The sequence below is a fragment of the Pseudorca crassidens genome, chromosome 3, assembly GCF_039906515.1.
Source record: "Pseudorca crassidens isolate mPseCra1 chromosome 3, mPseCra1.hap1, whole genome shotgun sequence".
NCBI lineage: Eukaryota > Metazoa > Chordata > Mammalia > Artiodactyla > Delphinidae > Pseudorca > Pseudorca crassidens.
The window spans coordinates 32,653,786-32,679,766 of NC_090298.1; the positions used below are offsets into that span (position 1 = coordinate 32,653,786).

At 36.2% G+C, this 25,981-nt stretch overlaps 1 protein-coding gene across 3 annotated transcripts in view; it reads right to left on the minus strand.

The window, feature by feature from the left end:
* FYB1 (FYN binding protein 1) overlaps positions 1 to 25,981 on the minus strand; it is a 180,274-nt gene that overhangs the window by 29,691 nt on the left and 124,602 nt on the right. For all 3 annotated transcript variants that reach the window (XM_067730567.1, XM_067730566.1, XM_067730568.1), the window contains exons 3-7: positions 23,672 to 23,828; positions 5,392 to 5,438; positions 3,455 to 3,474; positions 2,980 to 3,014; positions 1,872 to 1,992 (exon numbers count right to left, since the gene is read on the minus strand). In XM_067730567.1, the coding sequence (XP_067586668.1) occupies positions 1,872 to 1,992; positions 2,980 to 3,014; positions 3,455 to 3,474; positions 5,392 to 5,438; positions 23,672 to 23,828 (380 nt within the window). The remainder of the gene's footprint in view (positions 1 to 1,871; positions 1,993 to 2,979; positions 3,015 to 3,454; positions 3,475 to 5,391; positions 5,439 to 23,671; positions 23,829 to 25,981) is intronic.

Genomic DNA, 25,981 nt, shown 5'->3' on the forward strand with positions numbered 1-25,981 from the left:
AATAATAAAAATGACAAACAAATATTATGAGAGGTTTTTAAATTAATATCCTGAATAGTACAGTGTTTTCTTGACAGCAGGGGAATAATCTAGTTTAGAGGCCGTGAATCCTAAACATTTCCTAATCCTAAATTGGTCTTTTCAACAGAATTTCTCAGACCTTTTGATATGCAAATATGCATTGTGAGTTTTGAAGAAGATCTACTTTATTTTATTGAACTTGTGATGTGATGAATTGTGAGACATATCATTAATTATGTACCACCAAGAAAGAAAGAAAATAGCTTAAGTTAAATTTTGATATGCCAACGATGTTAAAACGCATCTTAATATCAGAATTTTAAAATGTGAAATATTTTGTCTTGGAATTAATGAAATGTGAAGCTATGTAACAGTTCTCACATTTATTTATTTAATTGGAACATCTATTAACATTTTGTGGAAGGAATATAGCGTGTGAAGTCCTAGTCTTGACAAACTTTTGAGTTCATATTTGGTGGTATATCTTCCATATCCTATTTTTTTCTTACTAACAAATGTTATTCAAATGAATGAGTGAAACAATGCAAAATTGATTTCTCAAAAAAAACCCCACAAGGGAAAGCTTCACACCATTCCTTAAAAACTACAATCTCTTCATAAAAAGTATGTTATAAAGATTTTCATTTAAGAAATTAGTTTTTCATGTTTTCCACTTGAAAACTATAAACATTGGTAGCCATATATTCTGTATGAGTAAAATGTTTTAGTATTCATACTGTAATCTTAATTTTGCTTAATGTAGTAAGCAAAACTGAATGAGATCCTATAATAGATACAGTGCCTTCCGTGCATTATTTTATTTAATTCCATAAAAATCTTTCAGGAGAGGTATCATTGACTCACTTTAAAAATAAGGATCTGAGATTCAGAGAAGTTTAGTAATATGCCCATGATCACATAATTTGCATGTGCAGTTGGACTTTGAATCCACATCTGTCCAACTGACTCTAAGCTTTACATTTTCCCTTTGCCCTGCTGTTGAATCTTTGTTTTACTATAATCAATATACTGGGAAATTATATATAAACCACATTTTTATAATTCAAACCATATTGTAAATGTTCAGGAGGAATTAAATATTTAAAGGAAACTTGATATGAATCCTTTTTATAGTGAAGAATAGTTTTGTAGCTAGATAATCACTCTATAGCTGACATACTAGACCCACCCCAGATGGGCCATGTCATCAAAGACGTACTGGCCAAAAGAGTATAGTCCGCAAGTATAGTGGTAGTGGTGGTAGCAATAGAAATCACACAATTAGAAATCAGAGATCAGAGAAGACAGAGGTCAGAAATCCAGGTGGATGAAGAGGGAGGAGAAACAGCAGGTATCAAGTCAGAATGTAGGTCAGCTTAAAATAAAGGCAAAAGTCAGGTCTAGACAGCAGCAATCAGGTAACTCACGGAGCTTTATTACGACAGGTCTGGTTAATCCAGAGACACTTCTGTCCCTCGTACCATTATAATACATGCCACAGGGATGTGTATGTGTGTGGTTCTGAGCTCATATTATGAGTAGGATAAAATGAAATGCATAACAAGGAGGGTCAAGATGGGTCTGAGAAATCAAGTACTCTTTCACTCAATCGACATAAAATTTCCTGAGCTCCCACCATATTTTATTTGGACTTTATTGCATTAGTTTTTAGTGCAGGGGTAAAGGAGATTATTGGACAAAAATATTACTATTGTGAAGGTAGTTACTCTTTAGAAAACAATGATTAAGTAATTCTCTGACCATGTAAGGTTTCAAGAATTGTGCCCCTTTTGTGTGAAAGTTATAAAAAGAGGTTACTCTTTTTCACCCTTCGGCAAGCAGGCTCTTACTTTAAATTTCTTCTTTATTTCCTGTTCTTTCTTTTCTCTCTCTTTCTGTTCCTTTTTCTCCAGCTCTAATCTCTTCCTTTCCTCCTTTTCCCTTTTCTTCTCTCTTTCTTTGGCTGTTTCTCTGTGGATTAAAATTGTAAGTTTGTTTTAGCATCCACGGGCATTGATGTGTCAGGGCTCCCTATCCAGAGAGGTTTCTACCCAGAACAGAAGATAGTATGTGAAGAAGTATAGGTGAAGGTATAAAGCCAAGGCTTGTCAAAATTCCTGGGTGTATGAGACTGTTCTTAGAACCAGCAGGAGGCATTCAAATGAGGATGCCTTCCTAAGGTTCTGCTGCCCTTACAGCTCGTGCAGGCAAGTGGAAAGCACTGTTTATAATGGTTCTTGCGGTCTGTTGGCATGAATAGAATTAATCTCTCTCTCTCTCTCTCTCTCTCTCTCATGCACTCACTAGTACAAGTTCACGTACACACATGCACTGGTACACACATGTACAAACCTTAATTCAGAAACTTTAGTCAGAATTAGTTGAATAAGAACTGGGTAGGGAAAATTAACATATTTGAATCAACAAAAGATAAAATAACATATTCATTCTACTTCTACTCATTTTCCAAGAAATTTCTTAGTCTCAGGCTACCCAGAAACCCATTATGGAACCCTTTCTAACACCTTTCTGTTTAGCAGGCTAAAACTTTGGCATCTGGTGCTGTGTTAAATCGTCTCTCATAGCAAGGTTGTGAGGTGAAGCGCTGTCTAGGTGAGGACATTGTAACGTATACACGAATTCATGTGCCCAAGGACACACCGAGAGCAAGAAATCAGATTCCTGGCCCCTGTGATTCCCTGCCTGTGGGCTATCTAGTGGGCTGCAGGCCTCTGACCTCTCCGGGGATGACATTTTAATAGAATCCTCTGTAAAATCCTTAGACAAGAAAAGAATCTTTAGTCCTTTGTATTGAAATAAAGGTTATCATTATATGCCCGTCATTTGAACAATACAGCTTTTCCCTCCCAGTGTTGAATATCCCTCCACTCTCCCTCATACAAATCATTATATTCATCTTAGAAGGAAAATATCATGGTAAAAAACTGTAACTCATACATGTCTTCATATGTTTCTCCTTCACTCTCTTGTTCCTGTCAAGAAAAACATTAATAATGATTAACTGTAATTATTTAATAAGGGAACATACACATATTACATTGCTCAAATAATCAGTAAAACAAGCATACATTTGTGTGTCAATTTGGCTTATTTAAAATATTTTTGTTTCCTTTTTAGAGACAGACTGGAAAAGGAAGCACAGAAAGATTTCATTTTATATCTTGCTATGTAATTCAGATGTGTAGCCAGACTTCAGTCTATGTTTAGCATTACAAAATTACTATGAGTCAGTGTAATAATGGGTGTTTAATGTCTCAAGCATTTTAGATGAAATAAGATTATAAATGGAAAAAAATCACCATTACTCATAAGGATTTTCATTTGTTGGTTTATATCAATAGAAGATGAATCACAATAATTGTTACATATTCTAGTTACAGCAATATAATATGAGAAGGAAAAAAAAACTGACCTCATCCAGATTTCCAGTTCCTAAAGTGTTTAAAAAAAGAATACAATTTAATGTAGTGTAATTAAGAAGTGCTTTAATACAGGATTATTAGATGTAATATAATATTCAAAACAGTTCATCATGTAACAGAACTTATAATTTACCAAAGGTATAGAAGTACAAAATAGAATATGCAGTTTAGATTCTTACTATGGCTTTTTTGAATCTTGTAATTTAATTATAAAATCATTTCACTGACTTTCATAAAATAATGCAAAAGCCAAAAATTAATGAAGACACTCTTTATTCTCTTTATGAAAAGCATGCACATTTGGTTTTGTGGGCTTGCAGTATGGAACAAAGATTTTACCAGAAAATCACAACTAGTTCACACTTTTCGACTTACTTGTTCCCAAGGATTTGCTTTCATGTGTCAAACAAATCAAGTTAATAAGATTTTTTAAAAAGATATTTTACTGCTCAAGGGTTTGGTAATATCAATAAATTACCAGGTACAAAGACATCATCTAAAACAATAATAATAAAAACAGTGTGGAACTGATATACAAATGAATAGACCAGTGGAATAGAGCAGAGAGCTCAGAGACAGGTACACAAATTTACACACACACAAATAGAAGCACACATTATGCACACACAAACACACCTATATATGCAAAGACACAAACACATCAATAGAGTTAATACAGTAAATGTGGCATTATAAATTAATGAGAAAAGGGTGGATTTCAGAGTATGGTAATGGGAAAACCTGCTTTGTACATGAGACAACAAATCTAGATTTCTACTAACGCCTCAAAAGTGGACTGCAAAGAGATCAAAGACCTAACTATAAAGGATAAAGTTCATAGAAGATAATATTTGTATTTCCTAGGGATAGGACTTCTTAAATAAAACTTAAAAAGTATAAATTACAAAGTAAATATTAATGAATTTGATTATATCAAAATATATTTATGTTCAGTGAAGGACAGCATGGACTAAGTTAATAGACAATGGACAGAATGAGAGAAGATATTTGCAGTGTCTACAACTGACATAGGATTAATATCTGGAATACAAAGGAACTCCTGCAAATTATCCAGAAAAGGATACCAACCCCAAGAAAAAAATGGTCAAGGAATAGGAACTGGCAACGTACAGAAGAGAAAACCACAAAGGCTATTAAACAAATCAAGTATTCGAACTCAGCAGCAAGCAGAGATATGAAAATGAAACAAGTCATTATTTTATGCATGTGAGACTGGAAACAACTGGAAAGCTGCATGGTACTATGCACTGGCGAAAGGCAGGCATCTTGGAATCTTCATGCCCTGTGATGGGAGTACACAGAGATGCAGCTCTTCTGGAGAGCACTCTAATCCTACTCAGTTGGAATGAGTATGCCATTGCTTACAAGCAGCCACTCTACTGCTGGATATACATAAAGGAAGGCTCTCAGAGGTCCACATGGAGATATGGACAAGAAGGTGCATTGAACTATTATTTGTGGTACCAGCGAGTTGAAGGTGAAATGTGAATGCATAGGATGCATACCATGGAGTGCTGTGCAGTAGTTAACAGAAAGAAATTAAATATACATATATAACATGGAGGAGCCCCCCAAAACACATTATGCTGAATATAAAAAAAAAGGCCAGAGTGAGCTATAATATACAGTTTATGTAAATTGAAATATGTACATATACACATACAACAGCATGCAAAGAATATGTACAAAAGACACACACTAAGTACATTAGAATATTTGTCTCTGGTAAAGGGGAGGAAGGAAAGGGAGTGGGTCATGGAGATAAAAGGAAATAAATAAGTAAAATAAGAGACGGGTCTTGCATGGACCAATGACGATAATGACCCATTAATGATCCTATGAGAATAATTAACTCAAACTTCCATATCGGAGGGAAAAAATAAATAAAACATCTTTCGCCTCTTACCATCAGAGTGCATGACACTATCTTGATTTTCTTCATTTACAGGGTTTCTGAAAACAAGAGAGAAGAAAAAGTGAAAATGGAACAAGTAGATGCTCCCCTTACAATGAAAAAGAAAAAAGAATAAAAGGATCATTTAAAAATAACTCTTCTCTTTCATATCTGCTCTGATTTAAAACTTCAGAAGTCAGTAGAATAGGCTTTAGCCTGGTATTGATGCCACTACTGCTGCAAAAAATGGAGAATCGGGGAGCTTGAGCACAGCACTGCCCATTCAAAGTGAGTATCTACAATTAATCAGTAGTTTAGTTTCAGAGCAGAAATATTTTTCTGTTAAAAGGATAGTATGTCAATAAGTCAATTCTGGGTTCTGAAGGTATATGATTGGCTGTACGGTACAGATTCCAAAGATCATTAGTTCCAATCCTGACTCATCACCCTTTTCCAGATGTTTTCCATCTGGTTTTGCTTCCATCACTTGTGGCTTGACCTCCAAGGTGCTTCATTCCAAACCACTTCACTCCAACTGCTCATAACAGCTATCAATACCTGGGCTTCACGAATCCCTAATGATTTATGGAACCATCTATATTTTCTATTTCTATTCTTGGGTTGATTTGCATAACTGGGGAAAATTGCCATTTTACTGATTTAGGATATTACCAATAATGGACATTCAATCTCAGCTATACCCCCAACACTATTCTATAATCTCATTACACTTTTTTTCTAGTCAACCCTCTCTTGCATCATCCTTCCCAATTGCTATTCAAAACGTTCATTACTTCCCTCAGATCTCCTATTCCTCTCCTTTCTCTTTTCATCAGATGATCTTGTGTCTTATTTCCACTGATAAAATAGCACTTATTGGGGGTGAACTCTCTTAAAATACATTCCTTTAACTCCCAAGCTATCTACAGTTATGCCCATCCTTACCTGTCCCTACCGAAGTTCCTTCCATCTGTGTTCTGAATCCTATCTGAATGATCAATTATTTTACTCCTTTTATTCGCTATCTTCTGTGTGTCATCATATTATTTATATTACTATTATTGTTCTTCTTCTTTCACTACCCATCCCTAAATATCTCACTACTGTTTTCTCCCTCAGCCCAAGTTACTCTCATTCATGAAGGACAAACACTTCTCTTCACCTTTCTAAATCCTCCACATTACCATAAGGCCATCATCCTTTTCCCAAAGTAGAAAAAGCTGTCCATACTCACCGACTTTACTTGCTCTCCTCCTCCTCATTTCTTCATTGACTACAATCTGGTTTCCCTTGCTAATCCTTCACTGAAACTATTCTTAAACGATTTGATTACCAAATCCATTAAACACTTCTCAGCCAGCACCTACTTGATTGCTTTGTGGCTCTTATCACAGTATTGGCTATTTTGCCTTCCTGGAGTCTCCTTTGTTTCCATGAGAAATCTCTCCCACTCACTTCTTGTCCTTCTGGTCACTACCCCACAATTTCCTTTGTGGGTTAATTTGCTCTGACTTCCCCTTTTAAGTGATGGTGTTCTTTTGTGTTCCAGTCTTGGCTTCCTCATTTTTATTTTCACTCTACATTTCCCTCTAGATGGTCTCATATAACTCCATAGTTTCACATATTATCTTAATGTTGGTGACTACATGTTGAAATCTCTAGCCCAGGCCTCACTTCTGAGTTTCAGACTCATCTATCTATCTATCTAACTATCTATCCATCCATCCATTCATCTATCTATCTATCTATTCATCTTCCTATCTATCTTTATTTGTATGTCTCACTGACACTAAACCTGTTTTTCCTACTAAGTTTCTTACCTTGGTCAATCGCACCACAATTCCCTTAACCACTTAAGCCTTAAGTCATCCTTTATTTCTCACTCTTCTACAGTCCCACATCGAATTAATCAAGTTCTGTAAGTTCTGCAAGTTCTGAGTATTTAGTGTCTCCTATAATGCACTTCCCCTTCTGTCTCTCCTCTATCCTGCTAGACACAAGAACAGGATTCTATCATCGCTAGTGTGGACCCATGAAGTAGCCTTCTGGACAGTCTTCTAGTGATGAGAATTGCTCTTCATCTTTCCTACCCTTAAAGTCCCTTCTACATGCTGCTGCCAAAGTGATCTTTCTAACATGAAATTGACACCATTTGAAGAATGTGAGCAGGAAGTGCCTTGCTATCACTGAGACCATAAAAAAGGGCTAGTGGGTACTCTTGTAGCCCAGGAAGAATTGCCATGGATATACACGTCTCAGTTTCCACCTGAGATGATAAACATATGTGGTCATAAACTGCTATCTAATAAACTCACTTTTTAAAAAAATCAAACATTTAAAATTTAACACATATGCATAGCTTACTACCTAGGTAAGTGTAAAGGCCCAGTGAAATTGATCATGACATGACACTTGTCTTTCATAGTAAGCCTTTTTTAGATCTTGGATGATTCAGAATTAAATACAGAAACGATGAAGTAATTCAAGCCCATGGTACAAAAATCTGTTTCTAATCATTGGGACAATATATGTATGTTCAATATTTTAAGTATTTGTAGTATTTAAGAGATTTACTACATTAGATATTCAGTTGAAAATCTGTGTCACATCACTTAAAAAATTGTCAGTTAGACTTAATATTTTAGTTGAAAACTAAGGACTCTAAGTGTTAATGTCAATGGCTGCTGGCCTCATAAAACAGAGTCAGCCAAAATTATGAGCTCCTAATAAAAGAATATATCATCACCAAGGAAGGAGTCTTACCTAAATAAAGAAAGAAGTACATTTAGAAAATAGAACTAAATTTGATCAAGCACCCATCTGTATCCAACTACCAATTTCCAGAGGAATGGGGAACACACAAGCTGTACTGTGAGGAAGCGATCAGTGCAATCTAGACTGTGGGCAACTATAACGCCCACGAACAACTTGATTTGCTCAACAAATAAATTGCAACAATTAAAAAGAAAGAAATAGAGGGTGAACCTAGAGATTGAAAGAGAATTACAAAACATATAAGCCATAGACTTTGCTTGGATTCTTATTCAAACAAACAAGAAAACCCACATACAATTTAAGAGAAAACCAGAAATTTGAAGACTTTATGTCTTAAATTAATACATAGAGTCTATTTTTAGGGAAACCTACTGAAATATTTATGGTTATTATTACATGATGCTTGGTATTAGTTTCAAAGTAATATGAGAAGAGAGAAGTGAGGGGGTATAGATGAAACAAGATTGGTAGTGAGTTAAAAACTGTTGAAGTTGGGGAAGGGTGCATGGGTGCATACTATGCTATTCTCCTTGCCTTTTATACACTTAAATTTTTTAAAATAAATGTTTCTTAAAAAGTATAAGAAGAGGACTAGGAACCAAGATGGCAGAGTAGAAGGACATGCTCTCACACCCTCTTGTGAGAACACCAGAATCACAACTAGCTGCTGGACAATCATCGATAGGAAGACACTGGAACTCACCAACAAAGACATCCCACATCCAAAGAAAAAGGAGAAGCCACAATGAGATGGTAGGAGGGGCGCAATCACAGTCAAATCAAATCCCATAACTGCTGGGTGGGTGACACACACTGGAGAACACTTATATCACAGAAGTCCACCCACTGGAGTGAAGGTTCTGAGCCCCACCTCAGGCTTCCCAACCTGGGGGTCCAGCAATGGGAGGAGGAATTCCAACAGAAGGAGGAAGAAGAAAGAAGAACTACAAACCTGCAGCCAGTGGAACAAAAACCACATTCACAGAAAGACAGACAAGATGAAAAGGCAGAGGGCTATATACCAGATGAATGAACAAGATAAAACCCCAGAAAAACAAGTAAATGAAGTGGAGATAGGCAACCTTCCAGAAAAAAATTCAGAATAATGATACTAAAGATGATCCAGGACCGCAAAAAAAGAAAAGAGGCAAAGATTGAGAAGATGCAAGAAAAGTTGAACAAAGACCTAGAAGAAATAAAGAACAAACAAACAGAGATGAACAATACAATAACTGAAATGAAAACTACACAAGGAGGAATCAATAGGAGAATAACTGAGGCAGAAGAATGAATAAATGACCTGGAAAACAGAATTGTGGAATTTACTTCTGCAGAACAGAAAAAAGAATTAAAAGAAATGAAGACAGCCTAAGAGACCTCTGGGACAACATTAAATGCAACAACATTTGCATTATAGGGGTTGCAGAAGGAGAAGAGAGAGAGAAAGGACCAGAGAATATATCTGAAGAGATTATAGTTGAAAACTTCCCTAACATGGGAAAGGAAATAGCCACCCAAGTCCAGGAAGCGCAGTGAGTCCCATACAGAATAAACACAAGGAGAAACATGCCGAGACACATAGTAATCAAATTGGCAAAAATTAAAGACAAAGAAAAATTATTAAAAGCAGCAAGGGAAAAATGACAAATAACATACAAAGGAACTCCCATAAAGTTAACAGCTGATTTCTCAGCAGAAACTCTACAAGCCAGAAGGGAGTGGCATGATATACTTAAAGTGATGAAAGGGAAGAACCTACAACCAAGATTACTCTAACTGGCAAGGATCTCATTCAGATTCGAGGGAAAAACCAAAAGCTTTACAGACAAGCAAAAGCTAAGAGAATTCAGCACCACCAAACTAGCTCTACAACAAATGCTAAAGGAACTTCTCTAACTGGGAAACACAAGAGAAGAAAAGGATCTACAAAAACAAACCCAAAACAATTAAGAAAATCGTCATAGGAATATACATATTGATAATTACCTTAAACATGAATGGATTAAATGCTCCAACCAAAAGACACAGGCTTGCTGAATGAATACAAAAAGAAGACGCATATATCTGCTGTCTACAACAGACCCACTTCAGACCTAGGGACACAAACAGACTGAAAGTGAGGGGATGGAAAAGATATTCCATGCAAATGGAAATCGAAAGAAAGCTGGAGTAGCAATACTCATATCAGATAAAATAGACTTTAAAGTAAAGAAAGTTACAAGAGACAAGGAAGGACACTAAATAATGATAAAGGGATCAATCCAAGAAGAAGATATAACAAATATAAATATATATGCACCCAACATAGGAGCACCTGAATACATAAGGAACTGCTAACAGCTATAAAGAGGAAATCAAGAGTAAAACAATAATAGTGAGGGACTTTAACACCTCACTTACACCAATGGACAGATCATCCTAAATGAAAATAAATAAGGAAACAGAAGCTTTAAATGATGCAATAGACCAGATAAATTTCATTGATATTTATAGGACATTGCATCCAAAAACAGCAGACTACACTTTCTTCTTAAGTGTGCATGGAACATTCCCCAGGATAGATAACATTGTAGGTCAGAGATCAAGCCTTGGTAAATTTAAGAAAATTGAAATCATAACAAGCATCTTTTCTGACCACAATGCTATGAGATTACAAATGAATTACAGGGGACAAAATGTAAAAAACACAAACACATGGAGGCTAAACAATACATTACTAAATAACCAAGAGATCACTGAAGAAATCAAAGAGGAAATCAAAAAAATACCTAGAGACAAATGACAATGAAAACACGACTATCCAAAACCTATGGGATGCAGCAAAAGCAGTTCTAAGAGGGAAGTTTATAGCTATACAAGCCTACTTCAAGAAACAAGAAAAATCTCAAATAAACAATCTAAACTTACACCTAAAGGAACTAGAGAAAGAAGAACAAACAAAACCCAAAGTTAGCAGAATGAAAGAAATCATAAAGACAAGAGCAGAAATAAATGAAATAGAAACAAAGAAAACAATAGCAAACATCAATAAAACTAAAAGTTGGTTCTTTGAGAAGATAAACAAAATTGATAAACCATTAGCCAGACTCATCAAGAAAAAGAGGGAGAGGACTCAGATCAATAAAATTAGAAATGAAAAAGGAGAAGTTACAACAGACACCACAGAAATACAAAGCATCCTAAGAGACTACTACCAGCAACTCTATGCCAATAAAATGGAAAACCTGGAAGAAATGGACAAATTCTTAGAAAGGTATAACCTTCCAAGACTGAACCAGGAAGAAACAGAAAATATGAACAGATCAATCACAGGAAATGAAATTGAAACTCTGATTAAAATTTTCCGACAAAAGTCCAGGACCAGATGGCTTCACAGGTGAATTCTATCAAAATTTAGAGAAGAGCTAACACCCAGCCTTCTCAAACTCTTCCAAAAAATTGCAGAGGAAGGAACACTCCCAAACTGATTCTATGCGGCCACCATCACCCTGATACCAAAACCAGACAAAGATACTACAAAAAAAGAAAATTACAGACCAATATCACTGATGAATATAGATGCAAAAATACTCAACAAAATACTGCAAACAGAATGCAACCATACATTAAAAGGATCATACACCATGATCAAGTGGGATTTATCCCAGGGATGTAAGGATTCTTCAGTATGCACAAATCAATCAATGTAATACACCATATTAGTAAATTGAAGAATAAAAACAATATGATCATCTCAATAGATGCAGAAAAAGCTTTTGACAAAATTCAACACTGATTTATGATAAAAACTCTCCAGAAAGTGGGCACAGAGGGAACCTACCTCAACATAATAAAGGCCATATATGGCAAACCCACAGCAAACATCATTCTCAATGGTGAAAAATTGAAAGCGTTTCCTCTAAGATCAGGAACATGACAAGGATGTCTGCTCTCACGGCTATTATTCAACATAGTTTTGGAAGTCCTAGCCATGGCAATCAGAGAAGAAAAAGAAATAAAAGGAATACAAATTGGAAAAGAAGAAGTAAAACCATCACTGTTTGCAGATGACATGATACTATACATAGAGAATGCTAAAAATGCCACCAGAAAACTACTAGAGCTAATCAATGAATTTGGTAAAGTTGCAAGAAACAAAATTAATGCACAGAAATCTCTTGCATTCCTATACACTAATGATGAAAAATCTGAAAGAGAAATTAAGGAAAAATTCCCATTTACCATTGCAACAAAAAGAATAAAATACCTAGGAATAAACCTACCGAGGGAGACAAAAGACCCGTATGCAGAAAACTATAAGACACTGATGAAAGAAATTAAAGATGGTACCAACAGATGGAGGGATATACCATGTTCTTGGATTGGAAGAATCAACATTGTGAAATTGACTATAGTACCCAAAGCAATCTACAGCTTCAATGCAATCCCTATTAAATTACCAATGGCATTTTTTACGGAACTAGAACAAATCATCTTAAAATTTGTACAGAGACACAAAAGACCCCGTATAGCGAAAGCAGTCTGGAGGGAAAAAAACGGAGCTGGAGAAATCAGACTCCCTGGCCTCAGACTCTACTACAAAGCTACAGTAATCAAGAAAATATGGTACTGGCACAAAAACAGAAACATAGATCAATGTAACAAGATAGAAAACCCAGAGATAAACCCACACACTTATGGTCAATTAATCTATGACAAAGGAGGCAGGGATATACAATGGACAAAAGAAATCCTCTTCAATAAATGGTGCTGGGAAAACTGGACAGCTATATGTAAAAGAATGAAATTAGAACACTCCCTAACACCATACACAAAAATAAACTCAAAATGGATTTGAGACCTAAATATAAGACTGGACACTATAAAACTCTTAGAGGAAAACATAGGAAGAACACTCTTCGACATAAATCACAGCAAGATCTTTTTTTTTTTGGTGGTACGCAGGGCTCTCACTGCTGTGGCCTCTCCTGTTGTGGAGCACAGTCTCCGGACGTGTAGGCTCAGCGGCCATGGCCCATGGACCCAGCCGCTCCACGGCATGTGGGATCTTCCCAGACCGGGGCACGAACCCCTGTCCCCTGCATCGGCAGGTGGACTCTCAACCACCGCACCACTAGGGAAGCCCACAAGATCTTTTTTGATCCACCTCCTAGAGTAATGGAAATAAAAACAAAAACAAACAAATGGGATGTAATGAAACTTAAAAGCTTTTGCACAGCAAAGGAAACCATAAACAAGATGAAAAGACAACCCTCAGAATGGGAGAAAATATTTGCAAACGAGTCAACGGATAAAGGATTAATCTCCAAAATATATAAACAGCACATGCAGCTCAATATTAAAGAAACAAACGACCCAATCCAAAAATGGGCAGAAGACCTAAATAGACATTTCTCCAAAGAAGACATACAGATGGCCAAGAAGCACATGAAAAGCTGCTCAGCATCACTAATATTAGAGAAATGCAAATCAAAACTACAATGAGGTATCACCTCACACGAGTTAGAATGGGGACATCATCAGAAAATCTACAAACAACAAATGCTGGAGATGGTGTGGAGAAAAGGGAACCCTCTTGCACTGTTGGTGGGAATGTAAATTGATACAGTCACTATGGAAAACAGTATGGATGTTCCTTAAATAATGAAAAATAGAATTACCATATGATACAGCAATCCCACTACTGGGCATATACCCAGAGTAAATCATAATTCAAAAAGACACATGCACCCCAGTGTTCATTGCAGCACTATTTACAATAGCCAGGTCATGAAAGCAACCTAAATGCCCAGTGACAGACGAATAGATTAAGAAGATGTGGTACATATATACAATGGAATATTACTCAGCCATAAAAAGGAACGAAATTGGGTCTTTTGTTGAGACATGGATACAGAGTGTAGTAAGTCAGAAAGAGAAAAACAAATATCGTATATTAACGTATGTATGTGGCCCGAGAACAATGGTACAGATGAATCGGTTTGCAGGGCAGAAGTTGAGACACAGATGCAGAGAACAAACATATGGACACCAAGGGGGGATAGCTGTGGGGTGGTGGGGATGGTGGTGTGATGAATTGGGTGATTGGGATTGATATGTATACACTGATGTGTATAAAATTGATGACTAATAAGAACCTGTTGTATAAAAAAATAAATAAAATAAAATTTAAAAGTTTAAAAAAGAAGTATAAGAAAAATCCAATTGCAAATGCAGTTGGAGTAGATAAGAGAAATGGATATGGTTTAATAGATTTACAAGAGTTGTTTAAGTTCTTGGGAGGTTTTGCTGAGTAGAGTTATGAAATTTGTTCAGTCAGGTAGGTATCAGAAATGCTTAAAAACAAAATTCAATATGTAAATTTATACACATAATGGGAAACATGTAAGGGAGTTTAATTACTTAAATTTATTATAAACATAACTATTGATCTGAAAGAAGTTAGTCTGAGTTTTCCAATCATTAATCAGAGATCCCCCTGAAAATAATTATTCTTATTTAAATAAAAATTGCTAGGTGTATAAATTGCATAGCAAGTTATATCATGTGAGTTTAAGTATTTAAAATAAATTAGGCCTTTGCATTATTAACTTTAGTGAAGTAAATATTAATTAAAAGCACAAGATATAAATACCTTAGACATCAAAATACACTGACATTCTACAGAATAAAATCTATAGTTCTTTTCATGGTATATAGTTCTTAAGATCTCTCCTGCTCTTTTAGAGTTTTATTTTCCATATTTCCTCTTCTTACATTGTCTTCTTTTCACATATTAATACTGAATTCACTTATTCTCTGAACACTGCTTTCTTGTTTCTTCATGCTTAGCCCCTGCTGTTTGCCTTCTCTGGAATAATTCTCCCTTCTCATCATCCCCTGCTGTGGCCCTCCTTAATCTTTAAATCTTTAAGCCTCTTCTTAAACACTCCCTCCTCTGTGAAGTTATCCCAACTCCCCCAAGCTCACACAGTTGCTGCTTCCATATGTCATACATTGCTCACTACAGATATTAATCTGGATTGTTATAATTATAGAGCAATTACTTGCAGGTCTCTATTCCTACTACAAAACCATAAGCCCTTGGAATAAAGAGATTATCACTGTTAGTTAATTTATTATTATGACTGTCATTTTTAGGAAGCTATTAGAATAATTCCTGTTATGTATAGGACTTTGATTTTTTTTGGCCAAATTAACGATGTCTTAGTAATACTAAGAAACGAACGCTTATTACTAAGGTGAATTGTTTATTATCATTTTTGAAGAAGAATATAAGTTAAAAAGACTACTGGACTTGCAGTTTATTTCCTGAAACACTTGGATGAATTACAAATATTTGCAAAATGAAGGGGATCTGCATAGCACACTCATACATATACACCTGCACTTTAATGTAAACCATTTATTACTTGTAGATAATGTTTGTATGCATACATATATTCATGGAACCAACATTATAGCATATAAATTTTAGTTTTATATAGGTCTGAATTCACCATATATAGAACATTAATATAGTCACTAAATATGAAATTGTGTTAAGAATAGGAATAACAGTGAAGAATAAAAGGAAGAAAGATGAGGGGAAGAAATAGGTGAGTGTCAAGGATAGACCCAGAACAAACTGTCACCAACTGCTCAAAAAAGTGTTCCAGGCATTGAGAAAAGCCACACAGAGAGATAAAGAGACAAACAACCACACTAGCCACAACCCAAGTCCTAGAAAAGTAAACAGAGGGAGCGGGTAAAGAAGAAAAGGAAGCTTATCAGTTGTTACAATAAGGACATCTATTCAAGAAGGCCTTTCACCATAGCTCTTTGTTTTAGTATAAACAAAGCATACAGAATTAAACAGGAAAAGCAAAATTAATTTAATGTTATGACTGTCATGTTTAGAAAGCTATTAGAGCTCTATTTCCTGACTTTTAAAGATGGGAACTGTTGACCTTTATACTTTATTCGCTATTCATGACCTTTATTCCGTGACTTTAGCTCTTAATTCTCAGTTTGATTTTTAAAGAAGAAGGAGGAAATCTAAGTGACATATAAAACTTTGTTCTATACCTGACCTTACTGAAAACGAAATCCCATAAATTTTTCTCCGGAACACGACTTCCTGTATTTAACGCATGAGAAATTATAAAACTATGACTTCTTAAAGTGAATGGACTTAGGTAAGACTGTCTGGGAGTGCATGACTGATATGGCAAGTCTCAAAATTCCAGAAAGTGTTAAGCATTTCTTTTTTTTTAATGTTCAAAAAGTGTTGAAGAAAGTGTTACTTTATTTTTTTTTAACATCTTTATTGGAGTATAATTGCTTTACAATGTTGTGTTAGTTTCTGCTTTATAACAAAGTGAATCAGTTATACATATACATGTCCCCATATCTCCTCCCTCTTGCGTCTCCCTCCCTCCCACCCTCCCTATCCCACCCCTCTAGGTAGTCACAAAGTGCTGAGCTGATCTCCCTGTGCTATGCGGCTGCTTCCCACTAGCAATCTATTTTACGCTTGGTAGTGTACATATGTCCATGCCACTCTCTCACATTGTGCCAGTTTACCCTTCCCCTTCCCTGTGTCCTCAAATCCATTCTCTAGTAGGTCTGTGTCTTTGTTCCCATCTTGCCCCTAGGTTCTTCATGACCATTTTTTTTTTAAGATTCCATATATATGTATTAGCATATGGTATTTGTCTTTCTCTTTCTGACTTACTTCATTCTGTATGACAGACTCTAGGTCCATCCACCTCACGACAAATAACTCAATTTCGTTTCTTTTTATGGCTGAGTAATATTCCATTGTATATATGTGCCACATCTTCTTTATCCATTCATCTGTCGATGGACACTTAGGTTGCTTCCATGTCCTGGCTATTGTAAATAGAGCTGCAATGAACATTGTGGTACATGACTCTTTTTGAATTATGGTTTTCTCAGGGTATATGCCCAGTAGTGGGATTGCTATATCATGTGGTAATTCTATTTTTCGTTATTTAAGGAACCTCCACACTGTTTTCCATAATGGCTGTATCAATTTACACTCCCACCAACAGTGCAAGAGGGTTCCCTTTTCTCCACACCCTCTCCAGCTTTTGTTGTTTGTAGATTTTCTGATGATGCCCATTCTAACTGGTGTGAGGTGATACCTCATTGTAGTTTTGATTTGCATTTCTCTAATAATTAGTGATGTTGAGCAGCTTTTCATGTGCTTCTTGGCCATCTGTATGTCTTCTTTGGAGAAATGTCTACTTAGGTCTTCTGCCCATTTTTGGATTGGGTTGTTTGTTTCTTTAATATTGAGCTGCATGTGCTGTTTATATATTTTGGAGATTAGTCCTTCATCTGTTGACTCGTTTGCAAATATTTTCTCCCATTCTGAGGGTTGTCTTTTCATCTTGTTTATGGTTTCCTTTGCTGTGAAAAAGCTTTTAAGTTTCATTATGCCCCATTTGTTTATTTTTGTTTTTATTTCCATTACTCTAGGAGGTGGATCAAAAAAGATCTTGCTGTGATTTATGTCAAAGAGTGTTCTTCCTATTATGTCAAAGAGTGTCCGGTCTTACATTTAGGTCTCAAATCCATTTTGAGTTTATTTTTGTGTATGGTGTTAGGGAGTGTTCTAATTTCATTCTTTTACATGTAGCTGTCCAGTTTTCCCAGCACCACTTATTGAAGAGGCTTTCTTTTGTCAATTGCATATTCTTGCTTCCTTTATCAAAGATAAGGTGACCATTGTGCGTGGGTTTATCTATGGGCTTTCTATCCTGTTCCATTGATCTATATTTGTTTTTGTGCCAGTATTGTACTGTCTTGATTGCTGTAGCTTTGTAGTATAGTCTGAAGTCAGGGAGCCTGATTCCTCCAGCTCCATTTTCCTTTCTCAAAATTGCTTTGGCTATTCGGGGTCTTTTGTGTTTCCATACAAATTGTGAAATTTTTTGTTCTAGTTTTGTGACAAATGCCAGTGGTAGTTTGATAGGGATTGCATTGAATCTGTAGATTGCTTTGGGTAGTAAAGTCATTTTAACAATATTGATTCTTCCAATCCAAGAACATGGTATATCTCTCCATCTATTTGTATCATCTTTAATTTCTTTCATCAGTGTCTTATAATTTTCTACATACAGATATTTTGTCTCCTTAGGTAGGTTTATTCCTAGATATTATATTCTTTTTGTTGCAATGGTAAATGGGAGTGTTTTCTTGATTTCACTTTCAGATTTTTCATCATTAGTGTATAGGAATGCCAGAGATTTCTGTGCATTACTTTTGTATCCTGCTACTTTACAAAATTCATTGATTAGCTCTAGTAGGTTTCTGGCATCTTTAGGATTCTCTATGTATAGTATCATGTCATCTGCAAAGACTGACAGTTTTACTTCTTCTTTTCCAATTTGTATTCCTTTTATTTCTTTTTCTTCTCTGATTGCTGTGGCTAAAACTTCCAAATCTATGTTGAATAATAGTGGTGAGAGTGGGCAACCTTGTCTTGTTCCTGATCTTAGTGGAAATGGTTTCAGTTTTTCACCATTGAGGACAATGTTGGCTGTGGGTTTGTCATATATGGCCTTTATTATGTTGAGGAAAGTTCCCTCTATGCCTACTCTCTGGAGGGTTTTTATCATAAATGGGTTTTGAATTTTGTCGTAAGTGTTAAGCTTTTCTAACTAATAAAAAGTTTATAATGGTAAATTCTTACTTTTCCTCTAATTTTAGAGCCAGAAAAAGAAAAGTCTTACACTGACTAAGAATGACCTCAGGGTAAGAACTGCTTAACATTTCCTTTTCCAACCTTAGTCATTTCCATTATTTATTACTTCTTATTACTTCACTTTTCCTGTTTCATTACTATTAGTAACCATGTAATTTGCTTTGTATACCACAATATTCAACCACTGGTTCTGTGTTCATATGAATGAGTTATACTGTTAAAATTATAATTAATTTTTTAAAATGGTACCAAGAAATGTGTTACCCTAAAGATATTGATTTGAACACTAAAACTGATAAACGAGCTCCTTTGACCCATTTCAGTTCCTCTTCAGATGTCTGAGTAAAATATAAAATGGAACTAGCTGATTTCTGACCACTAGGTGGGGAAACAATACAATTTAAAATACAGCATAACTTTGGCCTTAACTACTGTCTTTTTGAAGATGTTTATTATTCGTAATTCTCACCTGCCTCCAATTCTTCACATTCTTAAAGCATACTGACCTGAAAGATATAATTACAAGTGACTTCTGGGAAGTAGGCAGGTGATAAAGGCCGGGAGATCTCCTGAAATTCTTTCTTTGATCCCAATTCCTTTTCCTGCCATAAGCAATACAGACTCTACACCCTGGGGAGAACTGTGAACCTTATCAGTCATTTATGCCTTTGGGAAGCCAGTCCCTCACCTGAGCACTAGTTCTTCGTTGTTCTAATTCTTGGTTCTAGGAATTCACTTCCTTAGTGATCTTAACAGTGTCAGGACTTTAAGTGTGGAATATACACCCATGACTCTCAAATATATATTTTTAACCGAGAACTCTCTCCCAAACTCTTCACTTCTTATACCTAATTGCCTCCTCAACATCTGCGCTTGCATGTTTAAGAGACGCCACAAGCTTAACAAAGCTGGGCTCTCCTGATCTTCCCCAGGCCCAAACTTGCTCACCTTCAGCCAATCCCATTTCGGTTGACGGACACATCAGCCTTGGAGTTACTCAGGCTCAGACCTTGGAGCCACATTGGATCCTCTTTTTATTTCATACCCCAAATCCAAATTCTGTAGTCTCTACCTTCAAAATACATCCAGAATCTGGACCTCGTACCACTTGCCCTGCACCCTCCTGGTTAGAGCCACCTCTGCACCTTGCCTGCACTTCTGCCCTATCTGCCTAACTGGTTTCCCTTCTTCAATTTTTGCCAACTGTCCCTTTTCAGACAGCTGTTAAGGTGATATTTACAAAACATAAGTGAGAACGTCGCTGCTCTGCTCTAGCTCTTCAGGATTTCCCATTTCACTTAGGATAAGAGCTGTAATCTCTATCATGACCCGCAGGGACCTGCATGAGCTGAATCTTTCCCTCCTACTCCTTCCCTTGTTCATCTACTTCAGCCCCAGCTACCTCCTTCTGAGTCCCTGGACATTCTAGGGCTCTGTTCTGTCTGTCCTCTCTGCCTGGAATGGTCTTCCTCCAGATATTAGCGTGACTAACTCCTTCACTTCCTTGAGTCTTTGCTCCAGTATAACTTCCTATAAGGGGAGTGACCCTCACCTGTCTCTTTAAAGTTGCAACACGTTGTCTCCAACCCTCACACTACACCACTAATCTGCTCTACTTTCTCCTATAGCACTTGATATTTCCTAACATGCTCTATCCTTTACTTGTTTATTATTTTTTTTCCCCTTGTGTCTCTTGCCCCCTGTTTTATGTGGGCAGGAATCTTTATTTTGTTCACTGATATTTTGTGAATTTCTATTGCAAAGGCACAAAGTAGTGGCTCAAAAAATTATTATTGGAAGGGTGGTGGTGAGAAGAAAAAGCATAGAACATACATCACTCACAATTTTACTTAAAAATCATTCCATAAATTTCCCTCTCACATGAAATATAAATTTGTGAGACTGAATATCAAGACCAATGTTACTTTCATTTCCTCTTTGTGTCTTTTCTAGCTTCCCCTCCTTGGGGGAAAGTTTCCAACCCATATATTTCTTCATTTTGGATTTTACTTGAGCTCTCTGATGGGAGCTTGAAAGCCTTACACCATACACCACATTTTTACTTAAAAAAAAATTGTCTTATAGATGTCCCTTGGCTTTCATTTTCTCTGTTCTCTTCATCTGACATTTAACTTTCAGATGTGCCAGTTCTAGCTTATCTAGGCAATGTAACATCTAAGATTCTTGTTTCTCTCCATCTTTTTTCTGAGAGTAAGAGTAACTCTTAGATGAATCAAACTTTCTTATTAGGAGTCCTTAATAAGATGGAAATAGGGATGAGGTTAAGTTTATTGCAATTGGTGGATTTTGCTGATTTCTGATGAAAACACTATTACAAGTGAAAATTTGAACCTGGCTGGTTGGCGGGCTCTTTTCAACTTTGCACGAATTTCCTACAAAGTTGGGAAATTGACCAGCATTGGTATGATGCTGTAGTCCAGGCTACTGGTCTCTTTTTGAAATCCTTTCTTCTTTTTATAACTTTTTATTCTCCACCTTATCACAGTGGATTCTAGGGTGTAGGTTTACAGAAAAGAGTTATCATAGCAGGCCTGAAGTTGCTATTTTTAAAAGAATCTTTTATCAAGATGGGCTGTTAGTTTGTAACTGGGAACTCAGCTCCAAAAGCATTTCCTGCACTGATAGCCTAATCATAAGAATGCTTTGCTGTGCCTAGATTGTATAAACAACATGACTTACGGTGAACACCTGCTTTCCTTCTAGAAGTCTGGTATTTTGGTAGTTGCTAGGCAGAAGGTGCCTAGGTGCCAGCTTTCAGTAAAAGCTGCCTCTAAAAGGCTTTCCTGAGAAGCAACATTACACTTGTATTGCATTTTTGTACCTGGAGAAAAGAGCAGTCCTACTCTGTCCACTGCCAGGTTTAGAAGGAGAGTGTGACTGGGATAAATCTTAGCCATGAGTACCACTATGGGCTGAGTCCCGTGTGTCCTTTTAGTGGATCATCAAACACATGGGTGGTCTTGGGGACTCCCAAACAGCAGGAATAATGCCAAACCCTCCTCCTCTCCATGATTTCTTCAATCAAAGAGTTACCAGTCTTTATGCCTTAGAAATTATCAGGAATTCATGCTCAAGCTATTTACTGAAATTTCTCACTAGAATTAAACAGGATCCAGAAGACTAACTGAAGCCAGGAGCAGGGATAGAGTCATATAATAAAATTCAAAAGTACTAAGGTCGAAATCTAATGGGTTAAATTCATCAGAGTAGGAACAAAATTAGGAAAAAGACACAGGATTTAATACATGTGAAAGGAAAGTAATTTACACAGAAATCCAGTGTATATAAGAACACCTATTAGTTATTTTAATTAAACTAATATTTATTTGACACATATTTTAGTAGGCAGATGGCTTACACTCTCATTTGGTAGCTGGTTATCATAAATTAGGATTCATAAACTCAAATGCCTGGAAGGGCATGTAGTTAACATAAATGCACAGTGCAGCTTATACAGAGGATTGTAGCCACTAAGCTGCTCTAACACCTCCTAGTTAGTTGAAGTTATGCCTTTAACCACACCCCCCCACCCAAAGCCTAATAAAGTGAAACGTAGTGGTGGCTACCCATGACAAACATGTTTTCAACCCCTGCTCTAAATTGTAATCATCAGCATTAAAGGAAAGCTGTCAATCGAATTTTGATATTAATAGATTCTATCAGAAGGATTAAGGATATTAAGTACTTTAAATGTAATGAATATCAATCTGATAGGGGATTGAAGCGAAGGAAAAACAAACGTAGCTAAATACTTTGGCATATTACTTACTTGCGGTAAAGGAGAATCATGCAAAACAATTTTCTAGAAGAGGAAACGGAAGATCTACTCTGACTGGCCAAAGGAATCTATGCTTGCCATCGTCTGGCTATTTCTTTTTAAAACATTTCATCTATCCCAATCTTCTGCTTGCTGTTTCCTCAACCAGGTATTCTGGTAAATCACGGATAAAGAGCCCGTGCATACAACCCATACAGTTTTGACATTTCTAAAACTACCATCTAAGAAAAGTGAGAGTGGGCTTGAATAAGTTTCCTAGTTTTTTAATACACAGTCAAAAATCTGACTATTCAGAGAAAACCTCCATTTTTTTACTTAAAGGAGGTTATTTAGCAGAGTGGTTAAAAGCTCACATTTTCTTTGGACTCAGATTGACATTGACTCACATTTGGAGAAGTTACTTAGCCTCTGTAAAGTTCCATTTACTCATCTGTGACAGGATGATAACACTATCCACTCAATAAAGTTATAAGGATTATACATGTAACGTGCCTAGCACATCATAGGCAGTGAGTAAAATATGGTGGTGGTGGTGGTGATGATAATGGTGGTGATGGTGGTTGTGATAGTGGTGATGATGGCAGTGATGGTGCTGGTGGTGATGATAATGATGGTGGTGGTGATGATGATAATGGTGATGGTGGTGATGGCTGTGGTGTTGGTGATGCTAATGGTGGTGATGATGTTAATGGTGGTTGTGGTGATGCTAATGGTGATGGTGGTGGTGCTGACCTGAAGAATGCTTCAGAACTTCTAAAAAGGCACTGGAAAATTTCTTCAGATGAACTCTTAAGGGGAAAACCACTGAAAAAACAGAGAAATAAGAGTGGCTCAAAGGTATGGTGGTGTGAGAGCAGCTTGCTCAGCCATCTTTTCCCCCTGCCAACTGCTCATCTTTGTGGATCCATTAGCTTACCATGGAACCCACAGCATTCAGCCAAACATAGTTTGAAAATCCATGGCAAGAGACTGACAAAGAAATGGCAAGATAACCTTTTGCTTACTTGAGATCGAAGGGAGGTTTAATGTTTCTGGGAGGTAGACTTGGGACTGCCGATTGTGTTGGGTGAGATGCTGGCAATGGTGGCTGGCAGGCTGGATGGGATGGTGGAGGTGGTGGTAGGGAAGTTGTTGAGTAGGACGTTGAGACCTTGCTGGTACCTAAGAAGCAAAGCAAAAAATACTGTGAATTAAGACAAATCTTCAAACTATAAGAACTGGCTATTCCAAGTATGTAGAAATGAGGATTTTAAACATAAATATGTAAGAAATGCATTCTAATTATTCTAATTAATGCTTTAAAGAGTTTAATACTCTCAGTATCATGCAACATCGCTTTTTTATTTTCTTTCTGCATACCAGCTTTTATATTTATACAATTAAAACATCTACATATTTTTATTCTTAAATGCTTATAAAATCTCTATAGCATCATGATTCTCTGAATCCTCCTCAACCCTCTTGCCCTCATAAAGTCACCTTTTTTCTTTCTTATTTTTCTTTTTAAGTTCATTTTTTCACACACACACACACACACACACACACACACACACACTGTATTTTATTTTTACAAGAGATAAATAAACTGACACCAAGCATTGTAAATGGATGACCACAACAAAAGCAACAATGGTTGCAATTACCAAACACGAAAAACACTCATACTGTGTCATAATATTGACATTCAGTCCAGTAATCCTCCACTGTAACAGCTCCTTTACTTTGCAGTGAAAATTGATTTGTATATTTTTTGCCTCTGAGTCCTTGTGGGATTTCTTTTTTTTAATTCAAACAGAAGGTCACAAAAATTATAATCATCCACATCAGTTCACTCAGTCCCATGTAATTAATTTGTTTTTATCTTGATCTTTTGTTATCACTTTTATGAATTCATCAGGTTTCCTTTAGAGTTCTGAAAATGCTTATTCATTCAGTTCAGCAGTATAGTCAGTTACCAGAAACCTGTACTTGTCAGAGACTTTTCATAAATTCCTTGAAGATGAAACCCTTTTACAGGAACATTTTTGCAAAAGCATCAGAGTACACCCAGAAATGTCTATAAATGACAAAAGACTTAAAAATGACCACGGTTAAAGATTTGAAGAAAGTTCATAATAATGCAATTGACAAGAAAATTCATTTATTTCTGAGATATACATTTTACATTTTAAAGTAATAACTAGAATTATGATTTATAACTTTATACCAGAACATATAAGATTTTTAGAAATTTCATGTAACATCTAAAACATTTATATTAACACATTTCCATACAAATAACCCAAAGAAAGTTTAGTATTAGTTGTTTTTTTGTTTGTTTGTTTTCTTATACTGCAGGTTCTTATTAGTCATCAATTTTATACACATCAGTGTATATATGTCAATCCCAATGGCCCAATTCAGCACACCACCATCCCCACCCCCACCGTGGTTTTCCCCCCTTGGTGTCCATACGTTTGTTCTCTACATCTGTGTCTCAAATATTCCCTGCAAACAAGTTCATCTGTATCATTTTTCTAGGTTCCACATACATGCATTAATACATGATATTTTTTTTTCTCTTTCTGAATTACTTCACTCCGTATGACAGTCTCTAGGTCCATCCATGTCTCAACAAATGACTCAATTTTGTTCCATTTTATGGCTGAGTAATACTCCATTGTATATAAATACCACATCTTCTTAATCCATTCGTCTGTTGATGGGCATTTAGGTTGCTACCATGTCCTGGCTATTGTAAATAGTGCTGCAATGAACATTGGGGTGCATGTGTCTTTTTGAATTATGGTTTTCTCTGAGTATGTGCCCAGTAGTGGGATTGCTGGATCATATGGTAATTCTATTTTCAGTTTTTTAAGGAACCTCCATACTGTTCTCTATAGTGGCTGTACCAACAGTGCAAGAGGGTTCCCTTTTCTCCACACCCTCTCCAGCTTTTGTTATTTGTAGATTTTCTGATGATGCCCACTCTAACTGGTGTGAGGTGATACCTCACTGTAGTTTTGATTTGCATTTCTCTAATGATTAGTGATGTTGAGCAGCTTTTCATGTGCTTCTTGGCCATCTGTATGTCTTCTTTGGAGAAATGTCTATTTAGGTCTTCTGCCCATTTTTGGATTGGGTTGTTTGTTTCTTTAATATTGAGCTGCATGAGTTGTTTAGATATTTTGGAGATTAATCCTTTGTCCATTGATTCCTTTGCAAATATTTTCTCCCATTCTGAGGGTTGTCTTTTCGTCTTGTTTATGGTTTCCTTTGCTGTGAAAAAGCTTTTAAGTTCCATTATGTCCCATTTGTTTATTTTTGGTTTTATT